This window comes from Coloeus monedula (genome assembly GCF_965178545.1).
Source record: "Coloeus monedula genome assembly, chromosome: 20".
In the NCBI taxonomy this organism is placed as follows: domain Eukaryota; kingdom Metazoa; phylum Chordata; class Aves; order Passeriformes; family Corvidae; genus Coloeus; species Coloeus monedula.
Window position 1 is genome coordinate 9,975,566 of NC_138800.1, and position 21,973 is coordinate 9,997,538.

Sequence of the window (21,973 nt, forward strand, 5' to 3'; positions counted from 1 at the left end):
GACACATCCAAGGAAGGACCAAGCCCACTTTGTACTTGTGTGTGTCAGCTCCAGGGCACACCATCCCTCCAGCCCTGGCAGGGCCTCCCCATCCCACCAAGGACAGATTTTCAGCAGTACCACAGCCCCTGGATACATGGCTGGAATGGAGATTTCCCAGCTGAAACTCAGGCTGGAGAAATGTTTCACAGGAGGTTTGGATCAGCAGCCTCCTGTGCTGCAGCTGGGGTTCAGGAGCCAGTTTCTCTACCTCTTGCTTTGTCAAAGGCCCCTGTGTACCAAGGGAGCTCGACTAGCCCAGCCCCACATGGCTGCACATTTCCTTGGAGCCACAGTACTGACCCAGCCCGAACCAGGCCTGGAATGCAGAGCCCCAGCACAGCCCAGCTGGCACTCAAGCCCAGCAATTCCACTTCCAGCTAAAAGGCTGGGGCTGCTGAGAAAAGAGCATCACTGCCAGCTCCCCTAAAGTAGAAACCACCCCTGCTCTGGGGCAGTGGCAGGTGCAGGCTGGAGCAGATGGCCCGTGTGTAACAGCCGTGCTGCTGCCTGCGTGGAGCGGCTCGGCGTGAGTCACACTGCTCACGCTGCTGTTACTGTGCCACAGCAGAGCTGTTACACTGCTGTGCTTGGGAAGAGCCCACAGCTTTTCCAGAATATCACGGAGGCCACAACCCCAAATTTAGGTTGCATCAGGAGCAAGATAACAAGCTGAGGGGGTTGTTTAAGGGTAAGCCTGCAGCCCCCACACTGTGAGAGGCATTAAACACATCAGATGCAGCTCTCAGCTTTCTCTCCAGCACAGGGAGGAGGCCTGAAGGGAAAACCTACTTTCGTGGGAAGCAGGGAGACACCTTCCTGTGCAGGAGCCAGGACACCAGCTGCTGTACCAGCCCCTGGCTGCCTGAATCCATTAAGAGGTCAGCTCCAACCCATTCAGATCCAGGTTACTCAGCACAGAGCATCCCCTCAGGGTGCAGCAAGACACAATTCCCTCAATCCCTCCCTCTGGCTCAGCCTTTGAGTAGAGCTGGAGGTCAGCACCAGCACAGAGGGGCCACCTAAGCTCCTCCGGTCATTTTTCCCTCCCTGACCTGCCTTCTTTGGGTCATCAGCATCTTCCAAGGCAGAGAAATTGCTGCTCACCCTCTCTGGACAAGGACAGGCTTCGCTCAGGACAGCTGGTAAGGAAGAAGAAACCAGAGGCTGTTTAAATGTGTCAATTCACCTTTAATGTTTGAAAAAAAAAAATGGTATTTGAGCAATTGCAGTTATGAAGGGAACAGATCTTGCTCCACGAGAGACTGTGAACAGACTCACATTAGACTCATGCTTGGAAAAAAACAAACCCAAAACGTTCTCCTTTCAGACCCAGAGTGGAGTTCTGAAAAGACAAGACCACACGAGTGCCCCAGACAGTCCAAGGCACATTACCCCAGTGCAGACATTTCCATCAACATGAACTTATGACAGCTACATTCTTTCTAGTTACAACTTTGTTCTATCCATAATACAAAATTAGGCATACTTTGGATTTTGCACAGAGACAAGAAGGACTTTTACTTCAGGAAGTCATCAACCTGGGTCACCAAATCATTTCACAAAGAGCTCCCTTCACTCTGCCCTTTGCCCCCAGCAATGATTTATTCCCAACAGCAAATTAATCTCAGAGACACAAGCTGGGCTCATCAGCCCAGTGGTATTGCCAATGCATTAGTCAGCAAACCAATAATCAGAGCTTATAACAAGCACCAGGGATTTACTTGCCATCACACAGCATTTCTCCACACCCAGATCAGAACTTCCTGCAGCGTAATCCCGAGTCAGTATGTACTAAGACAACATCACTGCTGAACCTATTGGAGACCAAGACATTTGTCTGCCTTTGAAGCAGATGTCACATGAGTTTCCTTCACACAAACATCACATGTAAATTTAACTTCTTGGTACTGTGCTTTAAGAACAAAAGCAGATATCAGAACATGGAGGACAATCCTCCGGAAATAGCTTATTAGCTACAGAAAATAAAATAAAAAGAAAAAAAAAAAAGGAAAAAAAGAGACAGTGGCCACTTACAAGTCTTCCACACGACTAGCTTGCTTTAAGGAGAGCATCAAGTTAAGGCAGTGTTGAGACAACTGGCTACAAACATGCCGAATAGAGCTGTTGTCAGTAGTCACCAATTTGATATCCCACTCCATTGCGGGGCCAGGCCACGTGGCTTTAGAGCTCAGTATCAAGGTCTAAAGACTTCAGCCACAGGATGCTGCTTTCTGCAACAAGCAGGAACTCAGAGGCTGTTTTTGAAGCCTTCCAGACCAGGCTGAGTTGCTTACTCAAGTCTAGGTCAGTGTTTCAGCAGAGCCAAAAATACAGCGAAGGGCACTGAGCAAGAACACCGAGGGGTGCCAGCTGCAAGCCTGTATCACAGTCAAAGGTGGAGTTCACCTTGGGTGTGGAAGCCACGTCACCCAGAGCCACCCCACCAGCTTTCAGGAAAGGTCTAAGACCTGCCCCGAGGGTACTGGGAGAGCCAGCTCTCTACAGTCTGCAGGGTGGGACAGAGGCTCACACTGGCTTTGCTCCTCTTTGCAAGATTAACAGTCTAACAGGACTCAGTAAGGAAGTCAGGGGCTTTTGGCCTGCCCAAAGAAGTTTTCCCAGCCTCAAAGAAGGAGTTACCAGTGAGGGAGCTGTTGTGGAATAGTTTTATTTCTTCCCACGTAAAGGCCATTGTTTAAGCATTTACAGGTTTCCTAGTGCAATACAACCAAAAAAAGCAGTAACAAAAAAATGCCGCCTTCTTCCCAGGCAACTAAACAGAAGTAGATTTTTACTGCAACATATACACATTAAATATAGTATACAGTCCATGCAGCGGCATAGCCATGTTAGAGGGAGTCGTGGCTTCAGCCATCAGTGCATTACAGTCCAAATTTCAATCGCTCCTACTTCCTATCCAGACTTGAAGAGAAGAATTGCAACCTGACCCAAGTAAAAATAGATGAAGTGCTTTGTCTCGTGTGTTACATAGCTGCCAAAGTTTCTGCCAACAATGCAGTGCCAAGTTGGGTTGTATTTCTTGTCAAATTCCTGAAGAAAGAGAAGAGAGGCATTAAGGCCAAGAAAGCCCACATGAAAATAGTTAGTTCTAAGCACAAATTCTGAGCTGGTTCTGTTCACACACTATCACCTCTCCTCCCACCTGCAGCATCTTGAGATTCCCCACTGCAAGACACTATTAAATTAAGCAACCAAACCTCTGCACTGGACTGTTTGAAGGATTCAACACAAGCAAAACATCTTCTGAGCCTTGGAGCACCATCAGCCCTGGGCAAGAAGAGCAGATGCAAGAGCTCTCCTTGGTACAGCCCTGTGTGTAGGCTAATCAGGGGAATAATTCTCCTCTCCCATTCCAAACCCACTCACAAAAAATGAAAAAAGGTTTTGGCATGTCTGCTCTAGCAAGGCATCTGAGCTTAAAGGTCACCAAAAAAAAAAAGGAAGGAGGAAAAGCCTGGCTTCTGCTGTTTGGGACTTTTGTACACAAAGGGGAGAAAATCCACATTGAAAATAAGCAGGCAGATTCACAGGCCAGAGAGCACAGAAACCCAAGAGGTCAGAAGTGAGCAAGCTGACTGCTGGCTCAAGAGTCTTCTCCTACTTAGCAGGCAGGATAAAGACCATTTTCCTCCCTCTGATTAACACACCCAAGAACACCCTCCCATCCCCTGAGATGGAGCCAGAACAGACTCAACATCCAAGATTAAAGCCAGTTCTAGTTCTCAGACAGCAGAAGAGTTTGAGCTCTTTGCAGGTAACCTTTGAAGTAAGGAAAAGGCTTTCTTGCCAGGTCATGAAGGTGCATCAAATTGCTTCCCTCCTCCCAACACACTCTCATGAAATAAAGGCCAACTTCTTTTTGGATGCCTTCTGTTGCACTCCCTCCCTTTACAGGCTGCATTGCCCCAAGCACTTAGAGCTAAATCATGCCTCAAAGTGATCTGAGAAGTCAGAAGACACCTTTTAATCCTTTGCCTTCAAGCTTAGATTACAAGTAAGGCCCAAACACCAGCCGAGGTGCCAGGACTCCACTGCCTGTGAAGTCACATTTCCCTCCTCTAGAAGCACTTTGCCTGACTATTCTGAGAAGCTGCTACAAGGGGAACCAACAGCTCTCCAGGTACCATCAAGCATGAGACTTAATTAACAGGCTCCTGCAAATAGGGAGACAACCTCTTCACCAGCCAGGGCAGCTGCTTGCACTGTTTCTATCACAGCAGCTGCCACAGCCCCAGCACAAGGCCCATCCTCCTGCACAGCACCCATCCCAGAACCTGCACTGCTGCCCACCAAGTGAAACATCGGGATGATCCCACCTGCACTGGTGCTGCAGCTCTGTGGAGCAAGTCCTAAGCAGAGGCAGCAGCCAGCCGTTTCCAGGCTGGCAAATCCTGAGGGACAGCACTTGCAGTTTGCTCAGAGCCTGCCAGAGCTCTGCCATATCCCTCCCCTGACCTTGGAGAAGTCACTCCATCCTCTTGAAAACAGCAGTAAAGCAGCCAAGAAGCCAAGTATCTTCTCCCTCCCAGCACGCAAGCATGAAGCCTCAGCCACTCAGCTCCTGAGACTCGGGAGCTTTGGGAAGTCGCAGCCAGCACAGCACCCTCATCCCGGAGTTACCTTCTTGATATATGCTGCAATGTCCTTTTCTATGTTGTACTTCTCCATGGCCTGTGTAGCACAGTCTACAGCATCCTGCTGCATGTCCTCGGACATGTCCGCATTCTTGATCACGGCCTTTCTGTCAGACATCGTGAACCTAAGGCAGAACATAGATTCCTTTAATCCCTTCCCAAACAGGAGATGCTTCCTGTGCATTAGAGGTTGTCCTTTCCGTGCAGGCTGCGTCACAAGCCGATACTACAAACCCCTGTTATGGCCAGAGTGAGTTTATCGGGGTTGCCTACAGCACCCCCAGGCCAAGGTGCCCCTTACAGCCAGAGCACCAGCACTGGCTGGAGGTTAGATCAGAGACAGTCCAGCACCACCACCTGCATTAACCACACGCAGGAAAAGCTTATGTGTGGGAGGAGACGGGATCTGCAGAGAGCCACAGCCCTCCTGTACATTAACAGGCTACAGCCAAGTTTGCCTTCCAGGTGTACCAGTGTTTTGGAACATCCTCTGCTCAGAGCCTTGCAAGCAACAGATCCCAGACTGTCTGTCACTGGCACAGAGACTCAGGAAGCACATTCAGAGCAGCAGTGCTTTTATTCTACCCCATCCCAGGTGTCACAGTTCCTGCTGCTAGGTTAGCCTGGAAGAAGCATTATTCCACATTCAGCCATCATCATCCCCTCACCTCCCTGCTGCTCTGCCATGAAACCCAGCCTTCAGCTGCTCCCACAGGACAGAGCCAGTCTGACAAGCCAGAAGCAGGTTAACACCACACCGCAGCCTGGAAACAGGGCAAGTCCCACCAGAGAGCCAGAGCTTGGCAAAGCCCTCCTTTTCCTGCCCCCTCCTCACCCAGGAACCACAGATGCCAAAACCAGCATGCTACTGCAGCCCAGGACTTGTAGGAAACTGGGAAGTGCTGTTCTGGAGTGAGGTGTGCAGCCCACTTCGCTCTCCAAGTGCTTTGTACCAGCTACTGCAGCCGTTAGATCTGACATGGCCTTTCCAGTGAGGTGTTCAGCACTGGGAAGTTTCCAGCACAGTTCATATTATCCTAAAAAACTGGGATTTGACGATTCCAGCACCGCAGTTTTCCTTCAAGCCCTGGAGAAGGAGCACCATGAAGTCCTGCTCTGGTCACCACAGCCCTCATTCCCATTCCCCACTCAAGGGCTGGGGAAGCACATGTTACCTGGGGATCCAGGTGATTGCACCAAGAAGGACACAGCTGCTCACCTTGCAGCAGCTCTTACCCCAGCACATTAAAACTTTGCGGAAATAAGCTTCTTAATGGCAAGGAGTGCCTCCAATCAAGCCTTCTGAGCACCATTAAGTTTCCTAAATCCTTTTACAGCACTATAAGTCTTGAGTGATACTACCAAGCATGTTTTGAAACAGTGAAACTACACATTTTTAGCTCTGCTGTGGAGTGAAAAAAATCTGCTGCAATGATCACTTCCTGGAAGAGTCCCAGAAAACTGAAGGAGTAGCTTTGTTACAGCAATTAAAGGAGCTTGCTACCCAGAGAGAAAGAGAATCCAGTTACATAATTGCAGCCCTCTATTACAATACTTCAATTCTTCCCTCTGCCTTCGCTTGAAGACTTCTATTGCCACCTTAATTTATACAATTTAGATATAGTGTTTAATAGAGCACTGCTATTAACACACACTAACAGCATCGGGAGGAATGACAGGAACTGAGCTCCAATGCCAACAGAGAGCACATGCCCCTATCACAGCGCTGGAAAAGCCACTTCCTGGCAGTTTGTTCCTTCCCATGCTGTGGCTACAGCCAGTGGGGGTTTGCCTGCAGCCCAGAAGCCGAGGGAAGACACAGCTCAGAACAGTCCAAACTGCCTGTAGATTTGGATTCACCACCCAGGAATCTGACAATCCCTTGGAAAAGTCTTCTGGGTGTCCAGTCCACAGGAAGAGGGAAGCAGCAGAAATCCACTTGTGGGTCATTCTTCCAGAAAAGCTTCTTTAGGGAAAGAGAGCAAGCAAGCCCTCACACACACCAGGCTTTCACACACCTGCACTGCTCAGAGAGTTCAGAGGGCACCTGCAATTGTATAACCATGCACAGAGTGACCTGCAAAAGGCACCTTTCCTCCTCATTGTTTAGGCAAGGACCATCCCAGTGCAGGCCTGTGCTGCCACAGGCGACAGCGCCAGAGGAAAACATGATTATCCTTCAGAAGGGCTGCACGCGCTGGCCAGGAGGCCTTCCCCAGCACAGCACCCTCCCCTGCACTGCTCCAGGGCACAGCATCCCCCGTGGCCAACCACAACAGGGGCTGGCAGTAGCTGTGCTGCTGGAGAGAGGGTCTCCTGCACCTGCCACAGGAGTGTCACACCCTGCACCCAGCTGAACACCAGAGAGCAGGGCCCCAGCCTCTGCTCATTCCCTGGGGGGTTACAGGGCCCACCCTCCCAGGCAGCCCAGCAGCACCACATACACATCATAACTCTAAACCACAAGATCACAGGTGGCCCTCGGGGTCTTACCACCCAATCTGGCCCTCTCCGAGGAAAACCACAAAGCCCCAGCACCCATCTCAGGGCAAGGTGGGCCTAGGAAGGGGTAACAGTACAGCTTCAGCAGCCACTCCTTCCCCCCAAGGGCAGGATGTGGTCTGTGAGGACGAAGACCACAGCCCCAGCTACCACTCCAGGGCAGTATGAGGCCTCGGGAGGGAAATCAGGGCCAAGCCAGCACCCAATCCTTTTCTTATCAGGATAGGATGAGATCTTAAAACGAGCATGAGTCCCAAGCCCAGTACTCCAGCAGGACAAGCTGGGGCTTTGGGAAGAGCATGAGACACAAGCCCCCGGTAACCACTCCTTTCCTCTCCGGACAGGACAGAGCCCTAGAAATGAGATGGGGCTGAAGCCCAGCATCCACCACCTCCCCCATGAGGACAGCATGGATCGCGAGGACGGGAGCAGCCACCACTCCCCCACCAGGGCAGCACAGATCCCACGGCTCGGAACGGGGCCCAAGCCCAGCACCCACCGCTCCCCCACCAGGACAGCATAGATTTCGCGACTGGGGACGGGGCCCAACCCCTGCACAAACCGCATCCGCCACTCTGGCCGAAAAGGGCCCTGGCGGGGGGTGCGGCACAGCCCCTTCCCCCACAGGACTCCCGGGAGCCGGAGCCCTGCGTGACCTTCACGGGGGGAGCTCCAGGGCCGCCCGAGGCCGCGGTGACCTTGCCTGGAGCGGGGCCGGCTCCGCAGCGGCGAGGACCCCTAGGGAGGGGCGGGCTCCGATCGCTCCCCAGGGACCGGTCGCGCCCGGCCCCGGCAGCGACCTCCGCCCTCGGGGCGGTCCCGCCGCCACCCCGCACAAGGAGCGACCGGTGCCGGGCGAGGCTTGGAGACCCCCGGTCCAGCGGAGGCATCGCTCACCTTCACAGTGACAGGGCCACCCCGGGAGGGCGAGGCACGGCACCGAGGAGGAGGTGTGAGGAGGCCCGGCCGTGCTGCCTCAGCCCGCTCCGCTCGGCTCGGCGCCCCGCGCGCTCTGCGCCCCGGCGCCGCGCCGCGCTCAAATACCGCCCCGCCCGCTGCGGCGCGCGGGCCGCCGCCACCCCATTGGCTGCGCCGCCCCGCGCGCCGCGCACCCATTGGCTGCGGCGCTGCGCGGCCCGCCGCGCCCGGCCCGTCCGCCCGCGCTGTTCTGCCTACATCCTGTTTCATCCCACAATGCCGCGGGGCGGCGCGCGGCGGGAGGGGCGGGGCCGGGGGGGCGGGGACGCCGTGAGGGGCCGGGGCCGGTGTGAGGGGCCGCGGCCGGTGTGAGGGGCCGCGGCCGGTGTGAGGGGCCGCGGCCGGTGTGAGGGGCCGCGGCCGGTGTGAGGGGCCGCGGCCGGTGTGAGGGGCCGCGGCCGGTGTGAGGGGCCGGCGGTGCCCCGGTGGCTCCGCTCTTCGGGCCCTGATCAGCGAGGGGGGAGAGCTTGATCCCCTGGAGCGGCTGATCCCTAAAGGAACCTTTGTTGCCATAGAGGGTCATGATTCTGCTGCGGGGGTCTCCTCTGCTTTGGGGACCCCGATCCCCGGCGGGAGCCTGAACCCTCCTGAGGGGAACTCACTGGGTTGAGTCACACACCAGAGTGTTCTCGGTCAGAGGGCTCAACCTCAGTCAAACCCAGTCCTGTCTTGGTGATGAGTTGCAGCTTTGCACCTCAATGGCACCTTTCACCTGAGATTTCCAACCTGTGATGGTCGTGGATCTCCTGAGCCTTGACACGTCCTCCCACAGCAGCACATATTTCCAGCTGAAGGGCACTAGCGGGAGAGAGGGACTTGTGAAAGGTCCCTGAGGTTGTTAGCACCCCATTTGGGACAGATCCATGTTCCCTGGAGCTGGGTGACATACCCCAAATGTCCAGGTTTTCAGGTCACAGCAGGCAGGTGCTCAGTGTCCCCCACGGGACTCAGCATCTCCCCAGACACATTTCCCACTCCTGAGAACATCAAAAGTGTTCCAGTGTTTCTTGGGGTTTTCTTACAGTGAGCAAAGCCTCGGGAATGACCAGCTTTCACTAAACTGCCAGCCCCACATCCTGTGGGAGTCACCGCTTTTCCCCTGGGATGTCTCAGGGCATCCTGCCAGGTCCTTTTCCTGCCAGCCTTGTTTTGTGTGGGAAAGCTGATAAAATCCCAAACCCTGGTACTGTGCTGCCGAGAATTGTGCCTGCACACCCAGAGGCTGGGGTGACGTGTGGCTCTTTGAGCTGCTTCACCGTATGTTCACCCTGAGAACCTGTGATATTCCACAGACACGTGAAAACCAAGAGGGGAGAACAAAACCTCTCTGTTCACACACCTGCCCATGAGCTCTCGGGATCCTGTGCTGGGCTCGGCACTGAGGGATCACCAGCCCGGCAGGACCCTGGCACACAGGTGTGACCCCGATGTTTTGCACACTTGGCTTTCCTGCCCAGGGGTCCCGGCACACAGGTGTGACCCTGGCATTTCAGACACTTGGCTGTCCCACGCGGGGCTCCTGCCCTCGGTAGCCGTGCTCCAGGCACACACCTGGACCCCGCTGCCCCCGTGCGCCCATCTGCCGGGCTGGCCGCCAGCCAGCTCCCGTTTTGGTTGCTCCATTTCACTCGAGCAGCAGTGCCAAGAAGCCCTTTGTAGAAGCTACCTGAAGAAAAACCCAGCAAATCAAAAAATCCCGTGCTGCCCCTGTTCTCATTATGCAGTGAGAGGGAGACAGCGCTGCCCGGGCTCAGCTGCTTCTTAACAAGACCAGTTTTAATTGCCCGCATGGCCTTGAGAACCAAGAAAACTATTCCAGGTCCTGAAACCTCCCTGATTTGATTGCTGAATGAAGACAAGCTTACAGCTGGTAACAGCACCCAGGGGACAGGCTGGATTCCTTCCACGAGCCAGCAGCCCCAGAATGGGCCGATCCCTTTTGCTAATGAAATGGGTATTTCCTGGTGTGACCTTTGCAGCCTCTGAGATACTGGTCAAAACTCCCAACAGCAAATAAAATATTTACTGTTCCTTAATGGGTCCAGACTTGAGTTCCTGCTTTAACAGAGAAGTCAGCAGCACAAAAGCAAGCGAGGATGAATGAACACTGCAGCGCCCAGCACTGAGGCTGTACAAGCACGGGGGGGACAAGGCCATGCCCGGGCAGGTGACACAGTCTTGGCCTGCCCGGCCAGAGCGGGCCAGCTCCCCAGACCATGCTGCTGGCCGTCGCCACACGGCTCCCGGAGCGCCTGCCCACGAGGGCAGCCGGCTCTGCTCAGGTTCGCTGCACCACGCTTGCCTGGGCTATTTATAGCTCTGCCGAGTCTCTGTTGAGGCAGCAGATCTGAGCCTTGTGGATCTGTTTTATGAGCATCCCAGACCGGGCGGCGCAGAGCCTTGGAACGGAGCCGCCGTTCGCATCGGGGAGGTTTGTGCTCTACTCTCAGTGCTGAGCCAAGGCCCGGCAGCTGATGGGACTCGGCAGGTTTTAAGGCCAGAGGCAGCTGCTGGGTGATGCTTATCCTGTCTGTCCCACCCAGTGGGAGCCCCGGGCTTTCCCATGAGGACTCTCACTACAGAATACCCTAAGTTGGAAGGGATCCACAAGGATCATTGGGTCCAACTTTTAACCCTGCACAGGACATCCCCAAGAGTCACACCATGTGGACCTCCTGGTATTTTCCTGGTGCAGAACCAGCACTTCTCTTCATCCTGTCCTGGAGAAGCCCATGGGCACCTTCAACCCAGGACAGGAGGCAGCTGCCCTGAGGAGCAAAGGGACAAGGTATCAAAGGGTGGCCCTGAACCCAAATGGTGACAGTCTATAGTCCCCAGAGCTGGCTCCAGAGCTGGTGGCTGCTTCTGTAATCCTAGTGTAACCCTATCCCAGTTACATCCTGCCTCCTCCCAAAGCATCTGCAGCAAGAGGAGGTGGAGGAGCCCTGCTCCTGCCTGGCTCAGTCCTGCTCCTTGCACTGGAAGGAGTGTGGCCTTGATAAAGAAAGTGCTTGGAGGATAGATGGAGGGAGATGCGTTCCTGAAGAGTGACAAAAGGCATTTGTTTATAAATTCCTCTGAGTGGACTATATAAAACACTTCACAGAGATTCACAGGAAAAGGGCCTGGCATGACAAGCAGTTTGCCATCTAAGGCTGTGCTCCTCCTGCCCCGTGGCCACATGCTTCCCCCGGGATGTGTTTCCAATCCCAGGCAATTACAAGTAAAAAACCACAGACTTTGTGCCCATCTGCCACAAGAAATGCAGAGGTCTGACATCCGAATGCAGGGCTGACAGTGTGAGTGTGGCTGCAGCATTCCTTCCACCAGCTCCATGTCCATGCTGTACCTCTGCAGAAACATCCCCCACAGGAAATTTTTCTTATTTAACCTGAACTCACTTTGATATGACTCAGCCCGTTACTTCTGTTCTGCCCCGCTATGGATGTGGCACACCGACTTATTTTATAGCACAGATCCACAGCAGACAACAGCTGAAATGTCACCTTCATCTCCTGTCCCTGCAGGAATTCCTTCCCTCTCTCCTCCTCCCACGTGTCTCCTGCACCTCTGCTCCCCTCCTTTCTCTAGACTCCACCATCAGTCACTCTCTTTGCCAACAATCAATAAAAACAACAGCAGCAGTAAAGCACCTTCTATTAATTCCCCTCTGGGTGGAATCGAGGGTGTGGGCACCCTGGAGCAGGACTGCTGCTCCATCCCAAGGGGGATTTGGCCATTTCATCATATCCACAAAAGCCCTTGCTCATGACTGCAGCCCCCCACCAGCATTGTGACTGCTGGAGCCGGGTCCCTCCACGGCACAGCCCCCCAGGGCTGCCCCATGTGTTATTTTTTACCAGGAGTCAATTGTTTTGGCAAGTGTTTTGCAAAGCGCATTCCGGAGGGTTTGCTCTCCATCCTGGGCTGCTTTGATCAATCTTGTTTGCGAAGCAGTTTCCAGGGCCCTGGTTAATGTACGTTATTATCTCCCTGAATCCCTGCTATTGAACCTGATAAATCCCGTGGAAAAAGAAATAGCCCTATAAAAGGAAAGGCTCTAAAACCTCCCGCGGGAGCTGCCACCGCTGACGCGGAGGGTTTGGACACTATGCGTGGTCCTTTAACAGCAAGAGCAGCCCCAAGTCCCCTGATTTATTGCCTGATCTGCAAAGGCTTTCATCCCAACGTGAGACCAGAGTGCAGGAATGCCAGACCTGGGACTGTCCCCCTGGTTTCCCAGCTGGGAAGAGGCTGCATCCCTGTAACTGCTGTGGGAGCAGCTGGGTAGTGGGTGCAGAGGTTGAGGTGTCCCTGCCCAAGGAGAAATGCTTCTCTGTAGGGCTGGATCACACACTCCCCAGCAGCATCACACACCGGGGCTCTGAAACCCCAACGCTGTCCCCAAAGCCAGCATGGCCTTTCCCTGGCTCCAGCATGCAGGGAGCCATCGCTCCTTGTCTTCCCAGGTCTGTCCCAGAGCAGAGGCAGCTCTAGTGTGGCACCACGGCAGGGCAGCCTGGGCTTATCTCCAAGGCAAACGGGCTTAAAAATGCGACAGGCTATAGACGGCTTTTTGTCTAAACCCTGCGTGCCACAAGGCAGCACGTTCCTGCCATCCCACAGGCATGAGAGAAAACACTCCACGACTTGTGAGCCTTATTAATATGGATTCAGGTCAGCTGCTCTCTGCAAGTTTTTGCGAGTGACTCGCGGTGTGCAGTTCATGCAGGATCCATAAATAAGGACGTCTCTCTGGAATCTCGGCAGGGTCACATGAGCACAGGGATGTAAGAACTGCCTCAGTGTATGCAGGGGGACAAGCGGTGAGAAGCCACCCAGTCCTCTGTTCCCAGCTCTCACCACCCTAGCCCAGGCTCCTGGACCGGCTGGATGCACTGAGGGCTGGAAACTTCCTTTAATCTGATCTCTTCTGAACAGAAAAACAGGTTTGGAGACAACATAAACACCGAAGGAAAGGTCACATCAAAGCCACATGCTCTGTTACCATGCCTTGTGGCTTCACTCCCACAGTGGGCTGTGCAGGGCCCCGAGTCAACCATGGGGCAGGGGTTGGGGACACAGACTCGGTGCTTGCAGGGCCAGGGCCAGGCTGATGGGTAACTTTACTTTGAGTTTCTCCATTTTTCTTTTTCTGTGCTCCCTCTCCTTGGGCTGGTGCTCTGGCACAAGCCCTACACCCAGCGTGGTTTATCTGCAAGGCGTCCTGCCTGCACATCAAAGGCTTCCTACATTTTTAAGGCTGGAAGGGCTGTTGTGATCATTTACTCCACCCTCCTGTGAGCCACAGCACTTGCCAAAGCTGGGTTCCTGTGGTCACACAGAGCACGGTGCTGCCGTCAGAGGAGCTGGGAGGTGCCAAGACATGCCGGTGGCTTTGGGCTGGCTGCAGGGTGGGGGTTCCTGCTGCCCCACCTCAGCACATCCACGTCAGCCACGTCTCCGTGCCGCACTCCCTCCACTCTGCCATACTCCTTGCTCCTTCTTCCAGCCACGGGCTGCAGTCCCTAGGGGAGTCCCTGCTCCGGGAACACACTGGGTGCTCACCAGTGAACCTACTGGGAAACCATGTGCAAACCACTTAGTGCTCATGCATGCAATGATTGAGCAGTCATGCACAGGCTGATTGGGCATTTGTATGCCAAATAACAGGCGGGAACTGCCCGGGTGCTCATGCATGCCCTGATCGGGGCTCATGGGCACGGGAATGAGCCATCCATGGATGCGCTGACCCAGCTTCTCTGCAGGACTGACCCTGCACTTGTGCGAGCTCTAAGTGTGAACCTGTGCGTGCTCATTCAGGGTCAGTCTGGATGCTGATGCATGGCCTCCTTGGGTGCCCAAATGCAAATTATCTGGGCACTTGTGCATTCTCTGATTAGGCACACATGCATGAATTAATTAGGCACTGCACTGCGTGTTCACTGGGAACAAGTGGAGCCCAGCACAGCGACAGCCCCACACAGGGCAGGGAAACCTGCCAGCACCGAGCACGGGATGGTGTGGCACCAAAAATCTCTGCTGGCTCCCCCAGCGTGTGAGCCGGTGGCTTTGCCTCCCCAGAAGCCTTGCTGGCATACGCCAGCCGATCTCACACCTTCCCCCGAGCTCCCCAGAGCGTAGGAAGGAGCTACTGCTGTACAGACAACTTAAACCCTGTTCTGGCACAGCTTAAATACAAGAATCTCCAAAAGCAGGAGACAAGGTCTCCACTGTGTAGAATAATTTAGGTCAGTCTCACTTCTGCAATGATTTATTTAAGCTTTAGCAGTTCCTGGCCCAAGTGAGGGAAAAAATGAAGGAAAAAAAAATAGAATCCCCCGTATTTACACTATTTTTCTGTAATGTTTATCTTGTGGAAGCTACAGCCTCATCTGCCAGCGCTGCTTTAATCCAGGCCTGCAGACATTTCCACCACACACTCACATTTCTTAGGATTGTGCTTCAAATTGGAGCAACTTGCTGAGCACAAATTCTCAGCTGTAAAAGCTTTCGAGTGGTTGCTTCTCCCTGGAAAGTACGTCCCGTCCTTCGATCACTCTGAGGCTTTACCAGGAATGCTCTTGCCTTCCTGCAATCGAAAAAACAGCCATTTGAGTGGGCTCAGAAGCAAAGCAGCCAGAAACAGCCCCACTGTGGTACAACTCCACAAACCACAGCCAGGGAGTGGCCTGGGAAAGCAAGGCCTGCATGGGTGTTGGGGGCAATGTGTATTTCAATGCATACTAATGTGTTTATGACTGTATATTAGCAGGCGGGTGCTCACGGGCTCGCCCTGGGCTGGCATCACTGAAAGCTCCAGCCAAACCCTCTCCCATCCTCCTCACCAGCCTGGTCGTGTCGATGCTCTCACTGAACTCTACAGAAGGTGCTGCAACAGTTGATCTGATCAATAAATACACATTTTATACAATCCTTAAGTCTGTAATATCTCTCTGTATATAAGAGGCCATGAGGGATTTTGTTTTAATTAGAGGAATACTTAAGGCTACTCTGCCTGCTGCTTAATTGGCCTTGGAAATGCAGCAGGAAGGGCTGTCCTTGTGCAGAGCACTTCTCCGAGCCAGCACAACCCAAAGGCTCAGGAGGGCACGAGGGCAGGAGCAGTGAGAGAGGGGAGTATAGCTCATATCCACCTCCATCCGGCATCTCCAGAATGAGCCAGGAAAACTTCTGTCTGGAGCTGCAAGTGCACCCCATCCCCTGCTTGACACCCCCAGGGTGGAATTACTGGGCAGGGTGCAGTCCCATCCCTGGTCTAAGGAGATGGTTATCGTGGATACACGGGGAGAGGTGTCAGGAATGCACTTCATGGCCAGAAAAGAGCAGAGGCTTCCAGCCAAACATTGCCAAAGTTTGCAAAGGTGGTGGTTTTCTTACGGGAATGTCACAACTGCTTAGGTCCCACGGCCCGGAAATATCCGTGGGAGGAGAGCACAGCTCTGCACAGACACGAGGCCTTGGGAACAGCCCTCAGTGCCCTGGGACAGCTCTGCCTCCGTGCTGGGATCCAGGCCAGCCTGTGGTCAGCCACCAGCAGACACACCTGGCTTTGCCATGAAGCACCCAGAAGCCAGTGGATGGCAGAGACATCCAACGCCATGCCCTCAACGTAAACCACCAATGTAAGGGTCTGGAAGGCATATTTCCAGCTCATTCCAGTCCCACCAGTGTCCAGGGGCACTTCAGCTCCAGTCCATCACAGTGCTCAGCTCGCATTTAACTCCAAGCAGACATGCAATCAGTTTGGGAGCAAAGCTGTCCTCTGCCTGGGAGGATAGGGAGGAATAAAAAGGGGAATAATAAACAAAAATGAGCCCTAGAGGGAAAAAACTGCTCACTGACAGCATTGATGCTCTCGGAGCAAACAGAACGGGAGGCGCTGCTTTGTGCTCACCCTCGGCCCGGCAGCACAGGTATTGTTTGCTGCTAACAGCAAAAAAGCCTCGCAGGGATGCCACACGTGTGTGTGTGTGTGGTGAAACCCTCTGGAATGGGAAGACAAATGACAAAGCAGTGAAGTCCTTGGTACGCCAGGACATTATCCAAAGCCTTGGATTTATGGTTAACTGGTTCCCATGGAGGAACTGCAGCTTTTACTGGTGCTGCAGCTCCCTGCCCTCGCCAGCCCAGCTGTCCCAGGCTCCTCCTCCCAGGCAGCTCCTGCTCTTTCTCACGTGTGATGTTTCAGAGGATAAAAATGTTAATATGCTTCTTGGGAAATGATCAAATTAGTATCCATCGTTCATGCTCTAAATGACAAAGACCTGATATTCCTATTTACTGCCCTCAAGAAACTGCACCTAAAAGGCCTATTAGGAAAAGGAAAAAATAGGTTGTATTTCTTGTTTAGTTGGGCTACTGTGGTACCAGCAAGTCCAATATCACACATAAATCAAATTGTCTTGTTCTTTCTTTGCCCTGCAGAGCAGAGCGCAGGACAGCTGCTGCTGGGCCTCCACTCCTAATTTCTGACAGATCTTTTAACCTGCTCATTCAAAAGCACTTACTTTGCATCCTTCTCCTTAAGAATTAATGGGATATGAACCATGAGGTTTCCTAGATTAGGAATGTCTGGATAATAAAATGCTGTGGAACAGGATTTCCAGTGGGAGCAGAATTCTTTCAGCAGCACCTGAGCACTGGGATCAGCAAACTGCTCCAGACCTTGGTGGCTGCTCCCACCCTGGGCCTTTTGTAAACATTGAGTTTATTTTTCATCGTTTATTTGCCTTCCATTGAGCTTTGACAGGAAAAATATATGGCTCAATGTCCCTCCCACCCTGGTCTCTGTGAGTTTTTGTTTCACATGGTTATCACAGTCCCTTGCCTCTTCCAGTGTTTACATAAAAGTTACAGCGCCCATGAAACAGCTCCAAAATCTTTTATTTGTATTTAAAAATATTCTGCTTGAAACCAATTTTAATGCATTTCTCTCTCGTTGTAGTTCCTTGTGTTAAATAAAACCAGCAAGCCCACACTGATACCACAGGGGCTGCATGGTGCTGAAAGCCCCAAGCCGGGGAGGGAGCGGGGACGTCGGCACCGCTGCCAGCGGCTCTCCACGGAAAGCTAATGGAAAACCTCCTTTTAAAAACCACTCAGGCCTGGCAAATTTGGGTTATTTTTGGAGAACAAAGAGATCCAGCTCTATCCACGCTCCCGAGGCTTGGCTCAGTGGCACGGCCCCCACAGAGACATCCCTGGGATGTGTAAGTGCAGAGCTCCCACTGCCTGTGGCTGAGCCATGGCCCTGCGGTGTCCTGGTGGGGACGGTGACAGATGCCACATACCAGATAAGAAGCTATCAATACCTCTAATGGACAAACCCTGTTTCAGTTCCCTGTGTCAGGATGGCACCGTTCACTCCAAGTTGGAACACGGGGTGGGAAGGGAAGTGCCAGGAGGAGCTGGTGAGCTCCCGTTGCCGGTGCACTATGGCAGCGGCTCCTCGCTGGATCCCGGTGTGGATGGCTCAGCCGGCTGTGTGCCACATGCCTGGAGTGTGGAATGCATTGAGGGGAAAGGAGGCAGCTCCAGGAAATGCACAGGGAAATAAAAACAGCAAAAGGAAAAGGAGCAGCTGCGGGGAAACACTCACTGCCCAGACCCTGCCAAACCGCGAGGTTCCCTCTGGAACGAGCAACCCAAATGGATCTGCTCCTTTCCACTTATTTATTCCTTAGCAGGAATAAACGTTAGCAGGTTTATTTACACTGACAGTTTGCATTCATTTTCCTCCCTCTCCACGTCAGGCCTTGGAGCATCCCACCAGGCAGGGAGAGGGAAGAGCAATGCAAGCAGCTGCTGCGATATTCGGTGACAGCAGGAGGCAGGGAGCAATGGCAGAGCTCTGGATGAACAGAAATATCTTCCCAGGGAAATAAATCCATGTAAATGGATTGAGGGGGCTCATTGAAACTTTCTGGTCTGTGCTAACTGCTGCCCCTCTCCCTCCCAGCCCCAGCCATGGTATGCTGGCATGTGGGAATCGCTGCAAATCCAAGTAACATGAAAACAAGAGAGCAGAAATCACAGCAAACCCATGATTTTTATTATTTTTAATTTTTTAAAATGAACCTTTTATTGCTGCCAACTGGACAAATAACCACACGCAATTTAAATGATTCTGCTTCCCTGTGCCCTGTGACTCTGCTCCAGGGACCCTGGATCTGAGCACATCGTGGGGCCAGCTGTATGGCGTGGCTGTTCTCATGAAGGAAAACAGCAGGGTTTTGGAAATTAAAAAAATGAGCATTCCCAATCCACCTGGGACGATCTGAACTCCGGTGGTGTTACCGCTGCTTGTCTGGCTTTTCTCCTTTAAGTCTCCACCCGTGTGTGTCCTTTTGGGCTGGCTTCCAGGAAAAATTCCCACTGGCAGTGTGCTGTGTTTTCCGTTTGCATCCAGACATGCCCCAGCATGTGCAGAGGAAATCTCTTTGCTTACAGATAAATCTGCATAAACAGAAAGACCTCTGTCACCATCCACTGCTATGGGAATTATTTTCAAGCTTACACACACTTTCCTTGTCTTATTTTAAACTCAGAGTTTCTCTGAAAAAATCAGACTGGTATTTCTGCATCTTTTTCCTACATGCAAAACAGTAAGTTTGATAACTTTGAGGCACTATTTAAAATGGAACACACACACACACACAAAATATCAGCTTTGTATTTCACCTCCAAAGACACAACCTGTGTGGTTTCAAGTTACTGGTGAAATGCCAAGGAAACCCCTCCAGCAGCAGATTCCAAACGACTGTTACAGGAGGGAAATGGCAAGTTTGGACAATTCATTGCTCAGTTCTCAAAAAAAAAAAAAAAACAAGTACAGCTTCAGATGCCTCTTTAAAAAATGACCATTTTCTCCCAAACAATCTGAGCTTTGATGAACTGTTATTTTGCAACACAGTAAGATTAGTCAGGACTAATCCCAGCTGGATAGCTCTGTAGTAAGGATTAGGAAAAACAGGTTCTCTGTGACAGAGCTGGGCGATGACAGGCCGTGGGCCACAGCCCCAGCCCTGCAGCTCTGCTTGGGAAACCTCCTGCTTCCCAAGTTTCATCAGGAAGAACAATAAGCCATGATGTTACATGGGTAATATTTGCATTATTCACCAATATTCTCCCTTGGACAGCCCTGGTTTCTGCTGCTCCCATTTTGAGAACAAAACCTTGCCATTTTACAGTAGTTGGCTTCTTTTTTTTTTAGCAAGATTATTTGCCTTTGCCTTACCAGTAATTTATTTTCTACATAACTTATTAATTCCCCACATATGTTTTGCTAGAAAGCCAAAAATGACTCGGAGAAATAAGTATTCTGCAGCATATCCAACTAAACACTCCACTGATAACACAGAGCTGAGGAAGGTAATGAGGAAGAAAACATCCAATACTTCTATAAAGAGACACTTCATTAAGGTAATTAAGAGACTCATTTAAAGCAGTTATGAGGATTATTAAGACACAAAAGAAATTATGCAACAGGGTTTCCACCAACCAAGCAGACTTACCATTGGTTTATGATGCCTTTAAGAATAACTTTCAGTGGTTTTAATAAGTTTTTGAAAATAGACATTCATTTCTTGGCAAAGGATGGAGTTTCCCTGCACCTGGGAAAAGCACAATCAGGATCTTTGTGTGGTTTTTTTGTGGGGAGGGGACTTGTTGGGTTTTTTATCACAGAAAGGTTTGCATTGGGAGGGGCCTTACAGCTCACCCGGTCCCACACCTGCCATGGGCAGGGACACCTTCCACTATCCCAGGTTGTTCCAAGCCTTGGCCAACCTGGCCTTGGACACTTCCAGGGGTCACAGAATCCCTGAATTGTAGGTTGGAGAAGACCTCCCAGATCACTGAGTCCGGTCCTTGGCCCCTCACCACCACCCTGTCACCCAGACCACGTAACTGAGTGCCGTGTCCTGTCACTCCTTGGACACTTCCAGGGTTGGGAACTCCAAAAAGTGTTTCTGCTGAGCTGGCAAATAACTGAACAGCTTGTTAAATTGTGAATAGCTTGTTAAATAGTCCAAAAACTCCATTATTTCCCCCAAATCACCCAGTGAAGTCACGTAGAGCCGTGCTGGAACTGCAGGGGCCGCAGTCCCTGCTCACTCACCTCGTTGTGTTCCACTACAAAGAGAACTGTGAAGCCCTAAAGCTCTGTCACAGATGCAGAACATCTGCAGGCAGTTGGGAATTTACCCTTTGCCATCCACCTCTGGTGAAGATGGGCTCTCTCACCCCACCTCTCTGCTGTTATTTAATCCCTTGGCGGCTCAACAGGGATGTTCCTTGTTCAAAACCCTGGAGCGGAGGCATCGCTGCCCTTCCACCTCGAGAAAAACGAGCAGCATTTGTAACAGTCACACCTGTCATGATGTTACACTGAAAACATTTCCCTGTCAGCCAGCGATTGCTGTTTTTCCAGAGGAATATGCATTTTTCATTAACATGTGAAAAATGAGGGCAGCGTGATGGGCTCCAAGGAAGAGGCAGAAGGCATTTTTCACAATCCCTTAATTAACTCATGAGCCTAAAAGGGTTTCCTCCACACTCCAACACTGGTTTTAACCCCTCATGGTGGTTTCAGTGACTGAACCTCTCCAGCACCACGGGAGTCTCCTGTGCCGATACAAACAACATTCAGGGATCAATGAGAGACACCTAGATTGCACAAGATCATTTATTTCAATAGTTTTTAGCACAATCTCACCCACCTTTTTGTATTATCTTGATGACTGGGACACACTGAAGTGATTTCTCACTCTAAAGCTGCTTTAACACATCTGTGAGGGCTTTGTGGCAATGCAGTGTACTCCGCTGGTTTTTAAAGTGGCTTTATTTAAATTATAATTTTATAAACATGACATAGTTGGATATTATTGCCCTGCTTCTTTTGAGTCTGTTTTTGATGTGACCCTACATTAAACCTTCACGAATGCACTACATAGAACACCCTTCTGCAGCAGCACGAGGCCCTCAGCAGTGTCCTCAAATGTATCCACTTGGGATGCGACTTCGCCTCAATTTCTAACGCTGTTTGTTCCTCCGCTTTTATTAACTTACACACCAAGTCAAGGCCATCCTTAGAGTTTGTTTCGCCCAAGCTCATCGTGCTCAGCTGCGTCGGACGCGAGAGCCCCCAAGATCCGTCATACGGGTTCAGCAATGGGCAAGCACACCGTGAGCGGGGGGCAAACCCCAAACCCAACTGAGTTAAACCCAAACTCCAGTAGCTGAGGGAGATGTGCGAGCTCGGTGCCCACCTCGCTGAGCGGCTGCTGCCGCTCCCTGTGCCCCCGGGGCGGCCATTTTGGGTCAGCCGCCGTCCTGCCCCCGGGGAGAGGGCAGAGCCCTTTTCCGCACCGTCTGCGAGGCACGGCACAGCGGGACGGAGCCGTGAGCGCGTCCCTGCGGCCCCTGAGCCGCGGCGGGGACACTGGGGGGACAGCGGGGGGACACCGGGGGGACACCGGGGGGACACCGAGGGCACAGAGCGCGCTCCCGCCGCCGCCCCGCGCGCTCCCGCCCCTGCCGCGGTGCATTGTGGGACGCGCCCCGCGCTTGGCGCCAAGCGCCCCCGCCGTCCCGCGCAGGGCATTGTGGGGCGCGCCCTCCCCGGCCGGGCCTAGAGGCGCGGGACGCCGCACCGGACGTGACGTCACGCAACCGCCGCCGGTTAAGCCGCCGCCGGGAGACGCGTCTTTCACCTGCCGCGGGCACGGGAGGTTTCCCACGGCATAACTGAGCTCGTCGCGCCCCCGCGCCCA

The 21,973-nt window shown here is 52.6% G+C and overlaps 1 protein-coding gene across 2 annotated transcripts; it reads right to left on the reverse strand.

Moving 5' to 3' along the window:
* Positions 1 to 2,692: 2,692 nt before the first annotated feature.
* Positions 2,693 to 8,228, reverse strand: DYNLL2 (dynein light chain LC8-type 2; the record flags this gene model as incomplete). 2 transcript variants are annotated; one of them, XM_082294670.1, is made up of 3 exons in its annotated part: positions 2,693 to 3,093; positions 4,684 to 4,822; positions 8,097 to 8,228. In XM_082294670.1, 2 exons carry the CDS (start codon positions 4,813 to 4,815, stop codon positions 2,956 to 2,958), a joined length of 270 nt encoding a protein of 89 aa, XP_082150796.1. In that variant the 3' UTR covers positions 2,693 to 2,955. The 2 variants fall into 2 exon arrangements, with proteins under 2 accessions (XP_082150796.1, XP_082150795.1); XM_082294669.1 differs by lacking the exon at positions 8,097 to 8,228 and having other exon boundaries at positions 4,684 to 4,836.
* Between the last annotated feature and the right edge of the window lie 13,745 nt (positions 8,229 to 21,973).